The sequence below is a fragment of the Tigriopus californicus genome, chromosome 5 (genome assembly GCF_007210705.1).
Source record: "Tigriopus californicus strain San Diego chromosome 5, Tcal_SD_v2.1, whole genome shotgun sequence".
Classification (NCBI taxonomy): domain Eukaryota; kingdom Metazoa; phylum Arthropoda; class Copepoda; order Harpacticoida; family Harpacticidae; genus Tigriopus; species Tigriopus californicus.
Window position 1 is genome coordinate 10,533,540 of NC_081444.1, and position 16,437 is coordinate 10,549,976.

General features: G+C 41.2%; 2 protein-coding genes across 3 annotated transcripts; both read left to right on the forward strand.

Moving 5' to 3' along the window:
* The first annotated feature begins 3,211 nt into the window (after positions 1-3,211).
* Positions 3,212-8,403, forward strand: LOC131881125 (uncharacterized). The gene is made up of 15 exons (XM_059227897.1): positions 3,212-3,368; positions 3,475-3,592; positions 3,662-3,819; positions 3,904-4,064; positions 4,129-4,499; positions 4,563-4,759; positions 4,834-5,078; positions 5,149-5,452; positions 5,517-6,332; positions 6,403-6,999; positions 7,080-7,227; positions 7,302-7,444; positions 7,536-7,925; positions 7,982-8,192; positions 8,265-8,403. Exons 1-15 carry the CDS (start codon positions 3,348-3,350, stop codon positions 8,330-8,332), a joined length of 3,948 nt encoding a protein of 1,315 aa, XP_059083880.1. The 5' UTR covers positions 3,212-3,347; the 3' UTR covers positions 8,333-8,403.
* Positions 8,404-8,479: 76 nt separating this feature from the next.
* LOC131881124 (uncharacterized) lies at positions 8,480-15,635 on the forward strand. Of its 2 annotated transcripts, none has more exons than XM_059227895.1 (16): positions 8,480-8,778; positions 8,850-9,022; positions 9,105-9,265; positions 9,333-9,712; positions 9,782-9,975; positions 10,040-10,588; positions 10,660-10,941; positions 12,574-12,865; positions 12,936-13,141; positions 13,199-13,576; positions 13,642-13,863; positions 13,931-14,221; positions 14,286-14,419; positions 14,485-14,740; positions 14,815-15,019; positions 15,376-15,635. In XM_059227895.1, exons 1-16 carry the CDS (start codon positions 8,616-8,618, stop codon positions 15,441-15,443), a joined length of 3,954 nt encoding a protein of 1,317 aa, XP_059083878.1. In that variant the 5' UTR covers positions 8,480-8,615; the 3' UTR covers positions 15,444-15,635. The 2 variants fall into 2 exon arrangements, with proteins under 2 accessions (XP_059083878.1, XP_059083877.1); XM_059227894.1 differs by lacking the exon at positions 15,376-15,635 and adding an exon at positions 15,088-15,204.
* The last annotated feature ends 802 nt before the right edge of the window (positions 15,636-16,437 follow it).

The window sequence follows — 16,437 nt, forward strand, 5'->3', positions numbered from 1 at the left end:
ACATAGAATGTAGAATTGTTAAATTAAATGGACAAGCTTAAAAAAGCCTTTTTATAGTGGCAGTATTAAAATAGAAAAAATGGGGAAATATCTCGTGAAGAAACCGAAAGAAACTCGGGAAGAATATAAAGAAAGAAAAACAAGGCATGCTGCGGCACGGCCTGCAATTGCGGAATACTTGCCTTAAGTTAACTTTTATCAAAACATAAAAAGAACGGTAACGCGTTACTTTTTCTAAAAAAAGTAACGTTAACTAGATATATTTTGACATACAGTTTAACAAACAATTTTGGATACCCTCATTTGGCTAACTGGACTAAATTCAGTTTAAAATCATCACAGCCTCTCTGTATCTTTAAAATCAGTCATGTTGACTCACTTCGAAATTGTGACCAAGACGTTTGCTTGATTTGAAGAAAGTTGTAAATGATAGTAAAAATTCGTTGACGCTTTAGAGTATTGGTTACATTTTCGAATTGGATTAAGATGCTGCTTTATGAAAAAAACCACGCCAAGCCTCGTGGAGACCAAAATACGCTTTCAAAAAAAATCCTTGTCTCTCATATCCGAAATTGCTTGTCGATTTGTATACCAAAATATTTATCTTGTGATATTATTAGAGCTCGGATATTTTTTTTTTATTTTTATCGGTAATTTTTCTTTCTGGGAATTTCCAATTTTGGCTTTGAAAAATTGTATGTGTGTGTGGGGGGGCTGGCATTTGAATGACTCCTAAGATAAGAGAGCACTTCATTGTTTTGATTAGTCTGGATTTTCTGGAATGCTCAAAAGTGTAAACCTTTTCATTCGCTACAATCGACTCTAAAAGCTGGTTGAGGAAAAAGCTTATGGATACTTTTGAAGATGTACTAAAAAAAATGCCTTCGCACCCCCTTTAAATACTGCAATGTCCCAATCTTCTCTGGTTGTCCCAATAAAGTAGTAGTTCTCTAATTATTACGTTACTCCTGCTTGCCTTTTTGGCAAAACCTCAAGTTAACTCATTGGTCAACAATGTCCACCATTGGCTTTATCCAACATAATGAAGAATTAAGATTCATCTTTGATGCTGGTCTAAGAAATGATCATGCTTCTTAATTTCAAGTTCATGAAAATTAGTCAAGTGATATTATTAAACTTTAATTTCCGCTTGGTATCAATCTCATCTGAAGTTATATACACTTATGTATTTGTTGAAAAGAAATTATTGTTGGAATAATTTCGTTACACTCGATCGAAAACAGTTAAGAAAAGATAGCGAGTGTCATTCAATTCCAATTGCAAAATAATGCAAACTCGTGCTTAAATGTACCTTGGCTCGCATTTCCAGCTGTTGCGATTAAACAGATGACATAAACAGAGCTCAAAATGTAATTATATAAAAAATGAATAAAGCTTGGGTTTTGTTGAAACACAGACACTGGAATCAGTACTCAATGGTTGAGTGAAAAAAATGTGACCTATTCCGTTTACCATCTATTGGCTTCGTAACTGTTGCTTTCCAAAATTGCGGTAAATATTTTGAGCACATTTCCACTCATTCAATTTCTGATATTCCAAAGTATTTTTTTACCTTAGGCACAGACTTTATGCTTAAAAGCATACTTTATATTTTTCTAGCACATTCTCTTCTGCTTAGTTTGACGAACTTTTATGTATATTTCAGTGCCTATAATGAAGTTTTTTTAAATATTTTATGAGCTGTTTAATATTTGATACAACCTTTGAAGATTAACTATTGGATTAAAGCTCCTCTATGATTCTGGGACTCAAGAAATGAGCGACATCTTAGGTTTACATGATTGGCGGTTCCTCTAAAAAGGAACGAATAAGCTTCATTTTTTGTTCATATCGCCAAAAAATGAAAGAGTGATGCGTTTGATACAAAATTAGACTGCCACAATTAACGAATAAATGAAACATGTTCTGGTTACCTGTGTCCTCATGAGTCAACACGCGGTTGCTTAATTGGCACAGGAAAGAGGCAACCGTTGTAAATACTCTAAGTCAAGTAGAATTAATCACCAATAGTGGCGATATTTTGCCAGAATATCCCGTTTTTTTATTTTGTATAGGAAACTAAACTTTATCAATCCATAATGACTTTCAGCATGCTATTTTTGGAGATTTAAAAAAAAAAGGTCAAGAATTGGCTATTACGAGGAGTAAAAACTACAAAACTACCCTTGTTGAGGTCATAATAACTTTGAAGCATTGCATAAAGCTATGACATTTTAGACAGTGCAATAACACCTTCTCTGAAATGCCATCACACTTACTTTTTGAAACTGAAAAATTTGTCTCCACTCCCCGGGATTACTTTGGCAATCCATGTTGAATTTTTTGACCGAACTTCCTAACATCTTATGGGTATGGAATGCTTAATAGATTTGATCTGTAATTTTTGGTTGGAGGACTCATTGGTGTACGTAGAGTTCTTCATTTGATATAAAAATGGTCCGCTAAAAATTCCGAGTTGTGCGAGTGAGCAAAAGGTGGTCGTTTTTGATGCATTTTGTGCTCTTGTACACGTTGAGTACTAAAGTCGATCGGAAATATCAAACTTGACGAATTGATTTCAATTGCAAGAAGACCCAGTAAACAAGAGTACATACACTCGCTGATGAAGGTACGTCCTTCATCACCATGTTTGGTACGACATCATTGCTCAACTAGGCCTGGGAAGAAGTATCTACATGTGGGACAAAATTGAAAAGACTGCTTTCAAAGACAGTGACCACTCAGAGAAGCAACGTAAACGTAATATGTTTAAAGAGATGTTAAAGATATGCTTCCAAGTCAATATTCGAGGTTTTTTGGAAGAGACCTCCCAATCAGCACGTTTAACTGATCTCAATTCATAAGTATTCCTTTGCATGTGCATTTGAAAGACAAAAACTTATCCCAACGGAAAAGGATTATTTTAAGAACTTCAGCCTGAATACTTGTACCTTCGACCACATTGCTTTTGAGCTATTTTTGCTCACGTTGTATATGGACCAACGGATCTGAACATGCTATGCGGCGTTACATGGGCCTCAAGCAAGTGCTTTTAAAAGCATGGTATGTACATCATGCTAAACAAGGTTGTGCATACAGGTAGTTGTGAGGTGAACGTTTCGCAAGAACTCTACACCTGAGGCTGGATGACTCTGGAGTCCGTGGAGTCTGGGCTGTATGAAGTATGTGCATGCAGTTTTTAGGCAACACGCTAGTCTGGTCAGGGAAACTTACGAAATTCAAAACAACTTCCAAACTGAAGCTACGTAGATAGACAAAGAGTACAAGCTGATTTGTCTGGCTGGAAGGGTTTTGGGACAATTGTAACAACGAACATTTCTCCCAATATGAACAAGTACTCGGCCAGGGTGAGTGTGAACATCACATTTGTTTCCAGGGCAAGCATTCGTTACAGAGGCAATTTGAGAGGAGTTTATATTTGCCCATTCCAACATTTGAAGTCCTTATCAACAGGTCACCAAAGCGGTTAAGAGCATGGCGAGCTCATGCCTGGATGATGGTCATGACAACGACTTGAGGTTTGAAGAAACATTGGATCTTGAATTCACTGTCAACAACTTGGACGTCAAAGGTTCGCCACCGATCTTCAGTGTCCCTCTTTCGTAGTCTTTGCTCATGTTAAGTATTTGGTCCGTATTAGTTCCAGTCAAATCCTTGGATCCAACCCTGAGCCTGGCCAGATTTCTCCGGGACCATCTCCATTTGACCGGGACGAAGATAAGTTGCGGTCAGGGTGGGTGTGGATCTTGCATCGTAACCGCAGTCATACCCGGATCTAGCATTAAAGCAGTCAACACGGTGGGTTATATCGGTTATATCGGCTAAATCTCAATCCATACTTAAAGTCACGATTTTCTGATTTCATTTTTATTTTGTTTTTAGTGTTTAACTCCCGTGTTCAGTTGTCAAGGATGGAAGATCACTACGGTCGAAGGGTTGGGATCGAAAAGGGCCGGACTTCATCCTGTCCAACAAAGATTGGCGTCATTTCATGGAACACAATGCGGTTTTTGCAGCCCTGGCATGGTCATGAGTATGAACAGGTATTGCAAAACTTCAAAGAAATATACCTTTGCACATTTTCAAGGCTAACCATCATCTTTCTAGTTTGAGAGAATCTCTGGAAACAGAGCCCTCTTTAAAAGACATCGAAAATATTTTGGATGGAAATATTTGCCGGTGCACTGGATATCGGCCAATTTTGGACGCTTTTAAGTCTTTTGCCTCGGATGCTCCTGAGCATCTAAAGAAGAAAGTGTCTGACATTGAGGACTTGATCTCTCAAAATGGGAAGGTCTGTCCAACGACGAAAAAGCCCTGTTCGGAATCCTGTTCTGCAGATAAAGTGGCCCGATGCTTTTCGGTGAATGATCAAGCCCAATGGTTCGCTCCCAAATCGGCGGGTGAGCTATTGAAGCTTTTGAGGTCGGTTCCGGACCCCCAAAGAGTCAAATTGGTGGCTGGCAATACTGGGACGGGTAAGAGTTCTCGCAATTCGATGAAAAAAAATCGCCAATTCAAGATCAAAATACATATTTAAGGCATATACCCGGATGAGGGCAAAATTGATGTATACATCGACATCAACAGAATACAAATTGATCAAGTATCGTCTAAATCCCCGTTGACGGTGGGCGCTGGAATGACGTTGACCAAGTTCAAGGATCTCATGGAGGACCTCGGGAAATCCGATTCCAAATGGAAGTATGGCACGGAAATGGCCAAACATTTGCAAAAGGTTATTGACTTTGTCGTGGTGGTGGAAGCAAAAGCACATTGTTTGGACGAATCTCTTCAAACATCTTGTTATAGGTTGCCAATGTTGGGGTACGAAACCGCGGCACGATGGCTGGAAATCTGATGTTGAAGCACAAGAATCGCAGTTTTCCTTCGGATCTTTTCATTCTCTTGGAAGGTGTGGGAGCCAAACTAATCGTTACCGATTCAAATGGGGCTACCTCCAAGCTCTCTCTCCAGGATTGGTTGGAGGTTTCTATGGAGCAGAAACTCGTGAATAGCATTGAATTTCCCGGTTTGGAGCTGAATCATATATTCAGGTTATATCATCAGAGTTATTGGATATACACGCATGGATGCATAATCATATATTTAACTCCAATGGTATAGGACGTTTAATATTGCTCCCAGAAGTCAAAACGCCCACACCTACGTGAGCGGGGCGTTTTTGGCCAAGATCAATCCGCAAACCATGGTTATTGAGGAAACACCAAGGTTTGTGTTTACAGGGATATCTCCTACTTTTCTCCATGCCACAAAAACGGAGACTTTGATGAAGAGTATGAACGTCGATAGCCAGGACAATTTGAACAAGATTATGGCTTCTTTGGATGAAGAAGTAATTCCAGATGATAACCCCGTCAATACGTCTCCCCAATACAGGAAGCAGTTGGCACAATCCCTCGTGTATAAGGTACTTTTCTTAGATCGTTGTTTCACTTTGATTTTGGCCACTCATTGACAACTGTTATTTTCAGTTCGTGCTCTCGATTCTGGGAGATCATGCTCGTCCAGAGCTTCGAAGTGGGGCCACCCAGGTGATCCGAGGGGTATCCAAAGGAGGTCAGCATTATGAGACAGATCCCGAGTTGTACCCAATCAATAAGCCCATACGGAAACTGGAAGGAGATATTCAATGCTCGGGTGAAGCCGAATATGTGGATGATATCCCGCAATTGCCTTACGAACTCCATGGAGCATTCGTGATTTCGAATGTGGCTAATTGCGAACTGCTTCAGGTGAACCCGAGTGATGCCCTAGCCACTCCTGGTGTTAAATCATTTTTAGATCACACAAACATCCCTGGAGAGAACAATTGGGCTTTAGGAAAGTTTCGGGACGAGATCTTTTCCAGTGGGAAGATTCACTTCGCCGGCCAAGCCATCGGTTTGATAGTGGCTGAGTCGCCAGATTTGGCCTTGAAGGCAGCTAAACTGGTGAAGGTCACGTACAAAAACAAGAAGAAGCCGATATTGACGATCCAGGAAGCCATCCAAAAGGAGGGTCATCTCAGCCAAGATCCTTCCGTTCATGGATCTGAGACCATCGTTGAAAATGGAGATGCCCTCGCCAATGATTCTGAAGTTAAACAACAAGCTGAGACTATTAAAATGATATCGGGCGAATTTGAAATTGGATCCCAATATCATTTCCATCTCGAAACTCAAACCTGTTTGGTGCGCCCCATTGAAGAGGGTCAATTCGAGGTGCATTGCTCGACTCAATGGATTGATAAATCTCAAGAGGTCATTGCTCGAGCTTTAGGAATTACTTTGAATATGGTGGACATGAAGGTGATTTTCGGCAGTTCCTAAACCATAAAGTTGGAAACATCACTCTTTCCCACATTCTACCCTGTTACAGGTGCGTCGCCTTGGTGGGGCCTATGGTGGCAAGATCGAAAAATGTAATCTGAGCGCCGCTGCTTGCGCCATAGCCGCTAATAAGCTGAATGTGCCCGTGAGAATCGTGTTGGATATCAAGACCAACATGGCTATGTTAGGCAAAAGGTTGCCATACTATGCCAAATATAAAGTGGCGGTAACGCCAAAGGGAGCGCTCAAATCGGTTGGAATCAAGATGTATTGCGACTGCGGTGACAATTTCAATTCACCCACCGTGGACATGGCCAAAGTGTTCTCTCAGAATTGTTACCACTCCGAGAAATGGAGAGTGAGTCCCAATGCTGTTCTCACGAATACCCCGTCAAACACGTACGTTCGAGCCCCAGGAACCACACAAGGTCATGCAATAATGGAAACGATAATGGAACATGTGGCTATGGAATTGGGAATGGATCCTCTGGAGCTTAGGTTAAAGAATATTCTAAAGAAAGGAGACAAACTTCTTGAGGGCGGAGAATTTGAAGATGACATGAATCCGGCCACAATACTCATCGAACAAGTTCAAAACTCGTCAATGTTTCAAGAACGAAAAATTACTATCCAGCAATACAACAAGGTGATTGAGCAATTTAATCAACAAGATCTGACATTTGCTGGAAAGCATCTAACAGACGTATGGTTTGACTTTCTATGCAGGACAATCAATGGAAGAAGCGGGGAATATCTTTGATCCCGGTGAGATATCGACACAATTACTACGGGACCAGGTTTCACGTTCACATGAGCATATTTGATGGTGACGGCACGGTTGCCTTATCTCATGGGGGCATTGAGATGGGCCAAGGTCTCAACACAAAAGTGCGCCTTGGCCGTACAGCAGGGTTGCCTTATCTCATGGGGGCATTGAGATGGGCCAAGGTCTCAACACAAAAGTGGCACAAGTTGTTGCCAAAGAGTTTGGCATCGGTCTCGACATGATCAAAGTTAAACCATCCACGAATTTGATTGCTCCCAATAACTCTTGCACCGGTGGAAGCATGGGCTCGGAATGTTGTGCATCGGTACGGTAGCTCGATCCATCTATCCCTTACCTGACATACCCTTCCCCCCCCGTTCCACAGAATTATGATACTTCTCATCTTGGAATAACAGGCTGCGGAATTGGCCTGTCGCGAGTTAAAAGGCCGTATGAAAAAGGTCAAAGATTTATTGCCATCGGAAACGCCGTGGGTGGATTTGGTAAAAGCTTGCTCTCGCCAGGCCATTGATATGACTGCTCGTCACATGGGCCACACTGGCAATGATAAGCTCCAGGGTTACGACATTTGGGCCGCAGCCGTGACCGAGGTGGAATTGGATGTTCTCACGGGAGAGATGAATATACGCCGAGCCGATTTGGTTGAGGACACGGGTTCGAGCATCAGCCCCGAAGTGGATGTGGGTCAGGTTGAAGGTGGATATGTCATGGGTCTGGGCATGTGGACAACGGAGAAAATCAAACACGATCCCATCACTGGGCAGCTACTAACAAATGATACTTGGGTAAGATTTCAGAGTTGGATTGTGATGAGCCGCGTCGAATGCTATTTCTTTTCTAGGAATATAAGCCTCCGTCAAGCCAAGACATTCCGGAAGATTTAAGAACAACCTTCTACAACAGTAAGCGGAATCCATTTGGTGTTTTGGGATCAAAGGCCACTGGAGAGCCTTGTGTTCTTATGGGAGTGGGAGTTATGTTTGCAATCCGAGATGCCATCAATGCTGTAAAAAGGGATTTGGGTGCCGATTTAAAGACATGGTATCGAATGGGTACGTTGCGAACAAATGATGATTCGTAAAAATAAGAAAATGGTTACGAAATGAGATACATTTACTTTTTAGATGCTCCAGCTACTGTGGATAACATTCAGACCACCACTGGAGTCAGAAGCCAACACTTTAAAGTATAAACTGCAAATTCTAATTGGAAAATACAGACCAAGCACGTCACACGACATAGTGTGGGGTTTGTTATGTGCTATCTGTCAGTCATTTTTTAAACCTAGTTTAGTGCATTACGATTGAAACGCTACTACTCGTATATTAGCGCAATCTTCGTTGCGTCACAAGGTAAACTTGATGATCTAAACAAACGTTTAACTAACTAAAGTTGGTGTCAAGAAATGTTAGTCTGTTGCTCGGCCATCAAAGGCCGAGATCTCCAAGAAAATATAATGCCAAAGCTATAAGGTCATGCATTCGATATCCAGCTCAATTAAGGGCATAGCCCATGGGCTTTGTCCAATCTCTTTACCCGAGAGTGCAACGACGCTAGCAAGACCTTTGAAATCCCAAAGGGATCTGTACATGGAAGCTTCCCCGATATCTTTCACTCTCAACAAGCAAAATGTCATCGGTGAGACTATCCATTTCACCAATAAAAATCTGCTTTCCCAACGAAAACATTAATGCGTTCACAATTTGCAGTGGATACGAGCCAAGTTTCCTCGACGACAAGTTTGGCCCGATTTATTCGGGATCACATGAACTTAAAGGGCACTAAGATCAGTTGCAACCAAGCGGGTTGCGGCGCTTGTGTGGTCAAAGTCGCTTTTAAGGATCCATTCACACAAACTACGAAGACCAGAAGCGTCAACTCCGTAAGCCAAAGCCTCATTGGCAAAAAGAAGAGGTAGGTGTGCAATAACTAATAAGCAAAATGTATTATTGCCTTGACTCTAGTGCATCACACCGGTCTTCAAATGCGAGGGTTGGGATATCAGCACAGTGGAAGCTTTGGGGAGCACCCACGATGGCTTGAGTGAGGTCCAAAAGCGTTTGGCTAAGCTCAATGGAACCCAATGTGGATTTTGTACCCCAGGCATGGTCATGGCCATGGACAGGTCGGTCTGGCTTGACGAACCTCGTAATCTTATAATTTTCAAAACATGAAAATTCTTTATGAATCAGTTACATCGAGGAGCACCCGAACGCTACCAAGGACAACATGAAGGGTATTTTGGACGGCAACATTTGTCGTTGCACCGGATATCGACCAATTTTTGACACCTTCCAAAGTTTTGCTTCCGATGCTTCAACAAAGTTTGGCGACGGCATCGATGACATCGAAGATATGGTCACGAAAAGTGGCCTCCGGAAGTGCCCCAAAACAAATTCACCGTGTCGGGGGGAATGTTTCAGTATTCCAAGACCAGAGGGATCATTGCAGTTTATTCAATCTGAAACGGGACATTGGATCAAGCCTGATACATTGGAAGACCTTCTGGCGGTTTTGGATGACTTTCAGCCGGATGAAACGTACCGACTCGTGGCAGGAAACACTGGAACTGGTACGATTTTTTTTTAGTTAAAAGTCGAATGGAGCGCAGTCAATAACGAGGACATTCATTCACTCTCAGGAATCTATAACGACGGCCCATATTCCACATTTGTTGACATTACGGGAATTCCTGAGCTAGTTGCCGTGACTATGGATTCCTTCAATGTGGGTGGATCAGTGGCTCTTACAGATTTCATTGACGTGCTCAAAACCCAATTTGGCCGTTCCAAATCCTTCAACTATACTCTACAGATAGCTAAACATCTTGAAAAGGTACTTGCAACAATATTGAACACTCGTTCTGGATAATGATTACAATCCAATATGAGGATTCTAGGTTGCCAACACCAATGTAAGAAATGTGGGATCACTTGCCGGCAATTTGATGCTCAAACACGCTCACCCCGAATTCCCATCGGATCTGTTTACTTTATTGGAAGGCGTTGGAGCTCATATTGGCGTAAAGGCCACCGATGGAAGTACAATGCTTTACGCTCCATCAGACTGGCTATCACTTGATATGGCTAAAAAGATCATATTCTTCATTCAAATGCCTGTTTTGGCCGACAACGAGGTGTTCATGTCGTACAAGATCACGCCCCGAAGCCAAAACGCTCACGCGTATGTGAATGCTGCATTTAGAGCCAAGATTGATCCCAATTCTTTTGTGGTTCAAGACAAGCCCAATATTGTGTATGGAGGAATTGCTGGCGATTTCATCCATGCTACTGATGCAGAATCGGTCCTGGTTGGTAAATCCATCAACGATCAGACCACTTTGGATACCGTATTTGCCTCTCTGGATTCACAAGTCGTGCCCGATGATGATCCAGTTCTATCTAGCGCCGAATACAGGATACATCTCTCGAAAGCTTTGTTCTTCAAAGTAAGACCTTGTTCATGTTTAGTATATCTTCTTCGAGCAATTTGCTTGAGTACTTAAATTATAAATTATAGTTTGTGATTCACACGCTTGGAGCAGCGGCCAAACCAAATTTGAAGAGTGCAGCCACCCAAATTAGTCGTGGTGTTTCGAGTGGCGCTCAGGATTTCACTCCAAACCAGGAGGAATTTCCCATCGGTGAGCCTATCGAGAAACTCGAGGCCAAAGTGCAATGCACCGGGGAAGCAGAATATGTGGACGACATTCCAGCTATTCCTGGAGAACTCTTTGCCGCCTACGTTCAGTCCACCATTGGCAACTGCAACTTGAAAACAGTTGATCCTGGACCTGCATTGGTAGGTAGAGCATATGTTGCCAATTAGTAATACATATATGGGTATTCTCACAAGATGAACCTTTTTAATGGATGAGGACCTTTGTGAAAATGCTCGTTTTGCTCGAGAAGATCGCCAATCTTTTTAATTCATTACGTTTTATTATCTAAAAAGATAATTATGTTTTTAAAATGCTCTCTAAGCCAGTGGTTAAATATTTGGGATATTTTATTACGAAGAGAGCTAGATTTGTTGAAACTCATAGCGAAGTAACGTTAGTAATTGTGCTAGAAAAGACGTAGAGTGTAAAGTAAATATTGTGCAATAAGTAATAATTAGGGCCGGCCAAAACTTGCATCATGTGAATTTTGCAAAAAAGTGCACATCCGAGATTTTTATGCAAACTTTGCAATTATAGGTGAAACATTTGACACTTTTCTACAACTAGTAACGCAATTTCAGCCAATTCAGCAAAAATACCAATATTTGTGAAAATTCATAATAATTTTCAAGAGTTTTGGTCAATTTTAGAGAAAAATGTGAAGCTTTGCTACATGAAATATGATTGTAGACATATTAACAACCACCTGCTAATGTATTTCATCCATCTTAGATCTTCTATCATTACATTTTGTTAAGGTACTCTATTTCACATGTTGGAACTCACTTTTTTGTTTGTGTAATGAAAATCAGACACATCTTGACATGTTCTATAGGGCAAATGGTCATGAGCTGGATGGTTAATTTGGAAGGATTGTTTGCAAATTTTTGGCAAATTCGGTTGATTTATTCATGCAAATTTGCTGGCAATAAAGACCAAATTTATCTGCAAATTTTCCCCGGCTGAAGTAATAAACATTCGAAAAAAAGTAAGTTATTTCTCCGTACACTTAATGGTGAGAAAAATGCAGACATGCAAGACTATTCTTAAGAAGCAAAAATGAAAAGAAAGGAAGTACAATGAATGGACTATTGTTAAGATTCGCATAATGTTTTTGGAAACTTATTTTTGTTGGGACCAAAACAAAAGAAATACAAGGGTGCATGATGATAGTGAAATTGTGCTGCGTAAAATGCTCTTCTCTAGTTCATTTATGGAGTTATTAAGATAAGATCAGGTCAGGTAAGATTAGCTAACCTTACTTAATACAGCTTCAATATTAAGTATGTGAAGAGTCAAAAGCAAATCTCCACTATATGAAAAGGTTGACCGCATCAATGAGTGAATGTGGGCTTCATTGAACGAGACTTTCACATCAAACTTAGAGTTTCGTTGAACTAGACTTGCAATAAATCTCATTCAATAAGACTGTCACTGGCGGCATGCTCAAGTGCTTACTATGAAGCGGTTAAAAAAGGAGCTAAACACACAATTAAAAGATGCTTTTACGTTTTCAAACTGAATGTGTTTTGAAATAATAATTTATGATTCTATCTTTTCAAGCAAAGCGAGAACAATGAAATGTGATACTTACTTGGCGGAGTATGAAAATGATAATTTGGTGACCTTGGCGAGCAAAACGAGCATTTTTACACATGTCCCCATCCATTAAAAGGATTCATTTTGACATAATCCCCATTTTTATACTGCTCCTATTGCACATAAAAACGAGGGGTCAATTTTAGTTGTTGTTTTTTCGTTGTTAAATAAAGGCTATGCCGGACGTGGTGGCATACGTGGATCACACTGACATTCCGGGCATGAATAGTACGGATGGGCACGCAGAGATCGATGTGATCTTTGCCTCCAGCAAAGTATCCTACGCCGGTCAAGCGATCGGTCTGATTGTGGCCACAAGTCTGGAAGCTGCTCGAGCAGCAGCTAAAAAGGTTGTAATTACCTACCAAAACCAGCAGAAACCCATCTTGACCATCAAGGAAGCCATCAAAACACGGGGTCGACAGATCGTGCAAAGCACCAAAACGATTGGCAGTCAAAACCAAAGTACAAAACATACCCGCACAGCAATGTACAAGGGTAAAAAGGCAGTTCATCCAACTTGTTCTCCATTTAGGGAACCAAAAGGGAAAGTTGACTGAGATAAACGGTGAATTTGAAATCGGAGGACAGTATCATTTCCACATGGAACTACAGTCATGCATCGTTCGTCCCATTGAAAACGGAGAGTTTGACATTATGTCCACTACCCAAGCCATGGATGTGGTTCAATTTACGGTCGCTCAGGCCCTGGGCATAACAAAAAACAAAGTCAATGTCACAGTAAGCGAAGGCAAAACCTTTGAACTCGGCAATTGTGAAATAATGTTTTCCGTGAAGGTCCGTCGATTGGGAGGTGCCTATGGTGGCAAGATCACTCTACCCAATGCAATTGCCACGGCCTGTGCTGTGGCCGCTGAGAAAGTGAGGAAGCCTGTTAGATTGACTCTTGATCTTCAGAGCAATATGGAACTTTTGGGCAAGCGATCGCCTTATCTGTTCGAGTACTCGGCGTCCGTTGACGAAAGTAACAAGTTGGTGGATGTGACCTCAAACATCTACGCTGATGTGGGCTTCTCTGGTTTGGCTCCTGATGCCATGTTTGTTCCACCTTGGTTCCAAAACTGCTACAACTCCACGAAATGGACTTGCAATCCCTTTGAAATTCAAACCAACTTGCCTACCAACACAGCCTGCAGGGCCCCTTCGTCTACTCAAGTATTCAAAAATCTGCACTTTCCTTGTCACAAGAAAATAGTTTCCAAGACCCGTTTACGTTTCAGGGTATCGCTGCCATTGAATACATCATGGATCATGTTGCAACTTCTCTTGGTGTGGATCCAATGGAGTTTAGAATGAACAATTTGCTGAAACCTGGAGATCACATCTTGAGTGATGAGACCGCTACGTTTCAAGGCCCAAACCGCATCCCGGACATGGTTAGCAAATTAAAACAGGAATGTGATTTCGAAACTCGACGATCCCAAATTCTGGCCTTTAACCAAGTGGGTCCTGTGAATCGTCTAAACGCTTTTTCTGTTCACATACCTAATTTCTCCCTTCTTTTCAAAGGCCAACACGTGGAAGAAGCGAGCACTTCGAATCACGCCCATGCGATGGGCCCAATTGTATTTTGGGTACAAATACAAATTCCAAGCTGCCATTTTCAAGGACGATGGGACAGTGGCCATTTCACATGGGGGCATTGAAATGGGTCAAGGATTGAACACCAAGGTTGTACAAGTGGCAGCCAAAGAGCTGGGTGTTCCGGTGAACATGATCAGAGTCAAGCCTTCAAATACTTTTGTTGGGAACAACTCAATTGTGACAGGCGGAAGTCTTGGATCAGAACTGGTAGCCTCGGTAAGAGCAGTCTCATAATTTGATCCTTAATGTGCCTAATGCTCGCTTTTTTGGCTCCTAAAAGGCCGCTTTCTTTGCGTGTAAGAAATTAAGGGCAGAGATGAAGAAAGTGGAAGATGGTATGAGTGGAACTCCCACGTGGTTAGAATTGGTCAGCGCTTGTGACTTGGCTGGCCTTGACTTAACCGCTCGCCACAGGTAAGTTCTGAATTAATTAATGATCATGCACGATTACCGTGAAAGTATTCATTACATTCTACTAGCTCGTGGCAAGAAACTGACAATTTGAAGGGTTACGACATTTGGGGCGCCACCTGTACCGAGATTGAATTGGACCTCCTAACCGGTGAAAAAACAGTCCGCCGTGCCGACGTCATGGAAGATACTGGTGCTGCCTTGAGCCCCAATGTGGACATTGGTCAAGTCGAAGGAGCCTTCGTCATGGGCCTTGGGCTTTGGCTGACCGAGGAACTCAAGTACGAGGCAACCTCTGGACGTTTACTTACTCGGGACTCTTGGGTATTGATGGAAGCTAACAAATTGTGCCCTTTTTATTTCGAATTGTTTGTCATGGTTCTTTCCTCGTCCTGTAGGAATATAAACCCCCTGCAAGTCAAGATATTCCTGAAGTGTTCAATACGTATTTATACAACAGCCAAGATAATCCTTACGGCGTTTTGGGCTCAAAAGCCACTGGAGAGCCGCCCTTGTTGATGGCTGTGTCATCGTTTTTGGCCCTCAAAGATGCCATGAAAGAGGGTCGCTATGAAATGGGTCAAGACGGGTGGTTTTCTTTTAGTGAGAAAAGCAGTACTATCAGCGAGCTTAAATTTTTACTGGAAATATGTTTATTTTTCATATTTCAGATGGGCCAGCTACAAACGAAAACATAACCAAAACGATGGGGCTCAGTTCCGATTATTTTAAGTTGTAAACTATCCACATCAGGGATGGTATTAAAGTATATTTTGTAATCAGTTTAACTTAGCTACAAGAAACATGTTTGAGATTTCCTCCAAAAAAAAAGGAAAAAAAGTGATTCATCCCCATTGCAAAATAAACATCAANACGGGTGGTTTTCTTTTAGTGAGAAAAGCAGTACTATCAGCGAGCTTAAATTTTTACTGGAAATATGTTTATTTTTCATATTTCAGATGGGCCAGCAACAAACGAAAACATAACCAAAACGATGGGGCTCAGTTCCGATTATTTTAAGTTGTAAACTATCCACATCAGGAATGGTATTAAAGTATATTTTGTAATCAGTTTAACTTAGCTACAAGAAACATGTTAGAGATTTCCTCTAAAAAAAAGGAAAAAAAGTGATTCATCCCCATTGCAAAATAAACATCAATCATCACATGAATCATATACCATGAATCTAAAATTAAATATATGGCACGTAATAAAGTGAGTGCTGTAATGGGTTTTTACTATCTTTAAAGGTTTCAGAGAGCCTAGAATGCCAACTGCAAAGATGTAAGAATTTTCAAATTAGGAGAAATCACGTTTTGAATAAGAATGTGCAAACTTTTTAGTAGAGTAGGAAAATTGTATGAGTTCAACAACAAGCGTGGGTTAAATTGTGTTCCAACCCATAGTTTTGCACCAAATTGATCAAATGCACTCTGATATAAAAACACGTTGCAGTAACCAATTACAACTTATTTCTAAGTGTAAAAATGTATAAAGCGCTAAATGATGCCACATGGAGACGCCCTTCTTCCAATGCCTTGATGCTGCATTGACTGTATTGTTCTCTTTAGCTGAAAAAGAGTGAAAAACCTAAGTAGTGCACGAACTTGTAGCAAGGGCATCACATACATAGACTATAGACGCCCCATGGGTTCCATGTAACGGTCTCTCAATCTTATGATTAGTTTACTGTATATAAGTAATGTTTTCCTAGATAACAATAGTTCAAGATCACAAAACAATGCAAGGCTAACAAGAGAGCCGATATCAAGTAAACGAATTTCCGCGTCAAGACTCTGGGTGAAAGAGTTCTTTTTGTGCAACGTAAGTAAGTACGAGGTGCTTTCAAAATCAAAACATAATCACTTTACTTTGTTCCAATTATTGGTTGAATGGTTTCGGTTGGCTCTAGTTGAAACATGGCGCCGCCTATTTTAAACAACCTTTGCTTATCCAATTTCTACTTCTGCTAACCATTAAAAGCTATTTCCAATTTGCTCAAGCATGTTGTCGCCACCCAG

Bases quoted from the DNA above. Each gene is read 5' to 3' on its own strand.
- LOC131881125 (XM_059227897.1), top strand. From the start codon at position 3,348: ATGAACAAGTACTCGGCCAGG. The intron at 3,820-3,903 runs GTGGGTTATATC...TTTTGTTTTTAG, and splicing joins GCATTAAAGCAGTCAACACG to TGTTTAACTCCCGTGTTCAG. The intron at 7,445-7,535 runs GTACGGTAGCTC...TTGGAATAACAG, and splicing joins GCTCGGAATGTTGTGCATCG to GCTGCGGAATTGGCCTGTCG.
- LOC131881124 (XM_059227895.1), top strand. From the start codon at position 8,616: ATGCATTCGATATCCAGCTCAATTAAGGGCATAGCCCATGGGCTTTGT. The intron at 10,942-12,573 runs GTAGGTAGAGCA...TGTTAAATAAAG, and splicing joins TTGATCCTGGACCTGCATTG to GCTATGCCGGACGTGGTGGC. The intron at 14,741-14,814 runs GTATTGATGGAA...CTCGTCCTGTAG, and splicing joins TACTTACTCGGGACTCTTGG to GAATATAAACCCCCTGCAAG.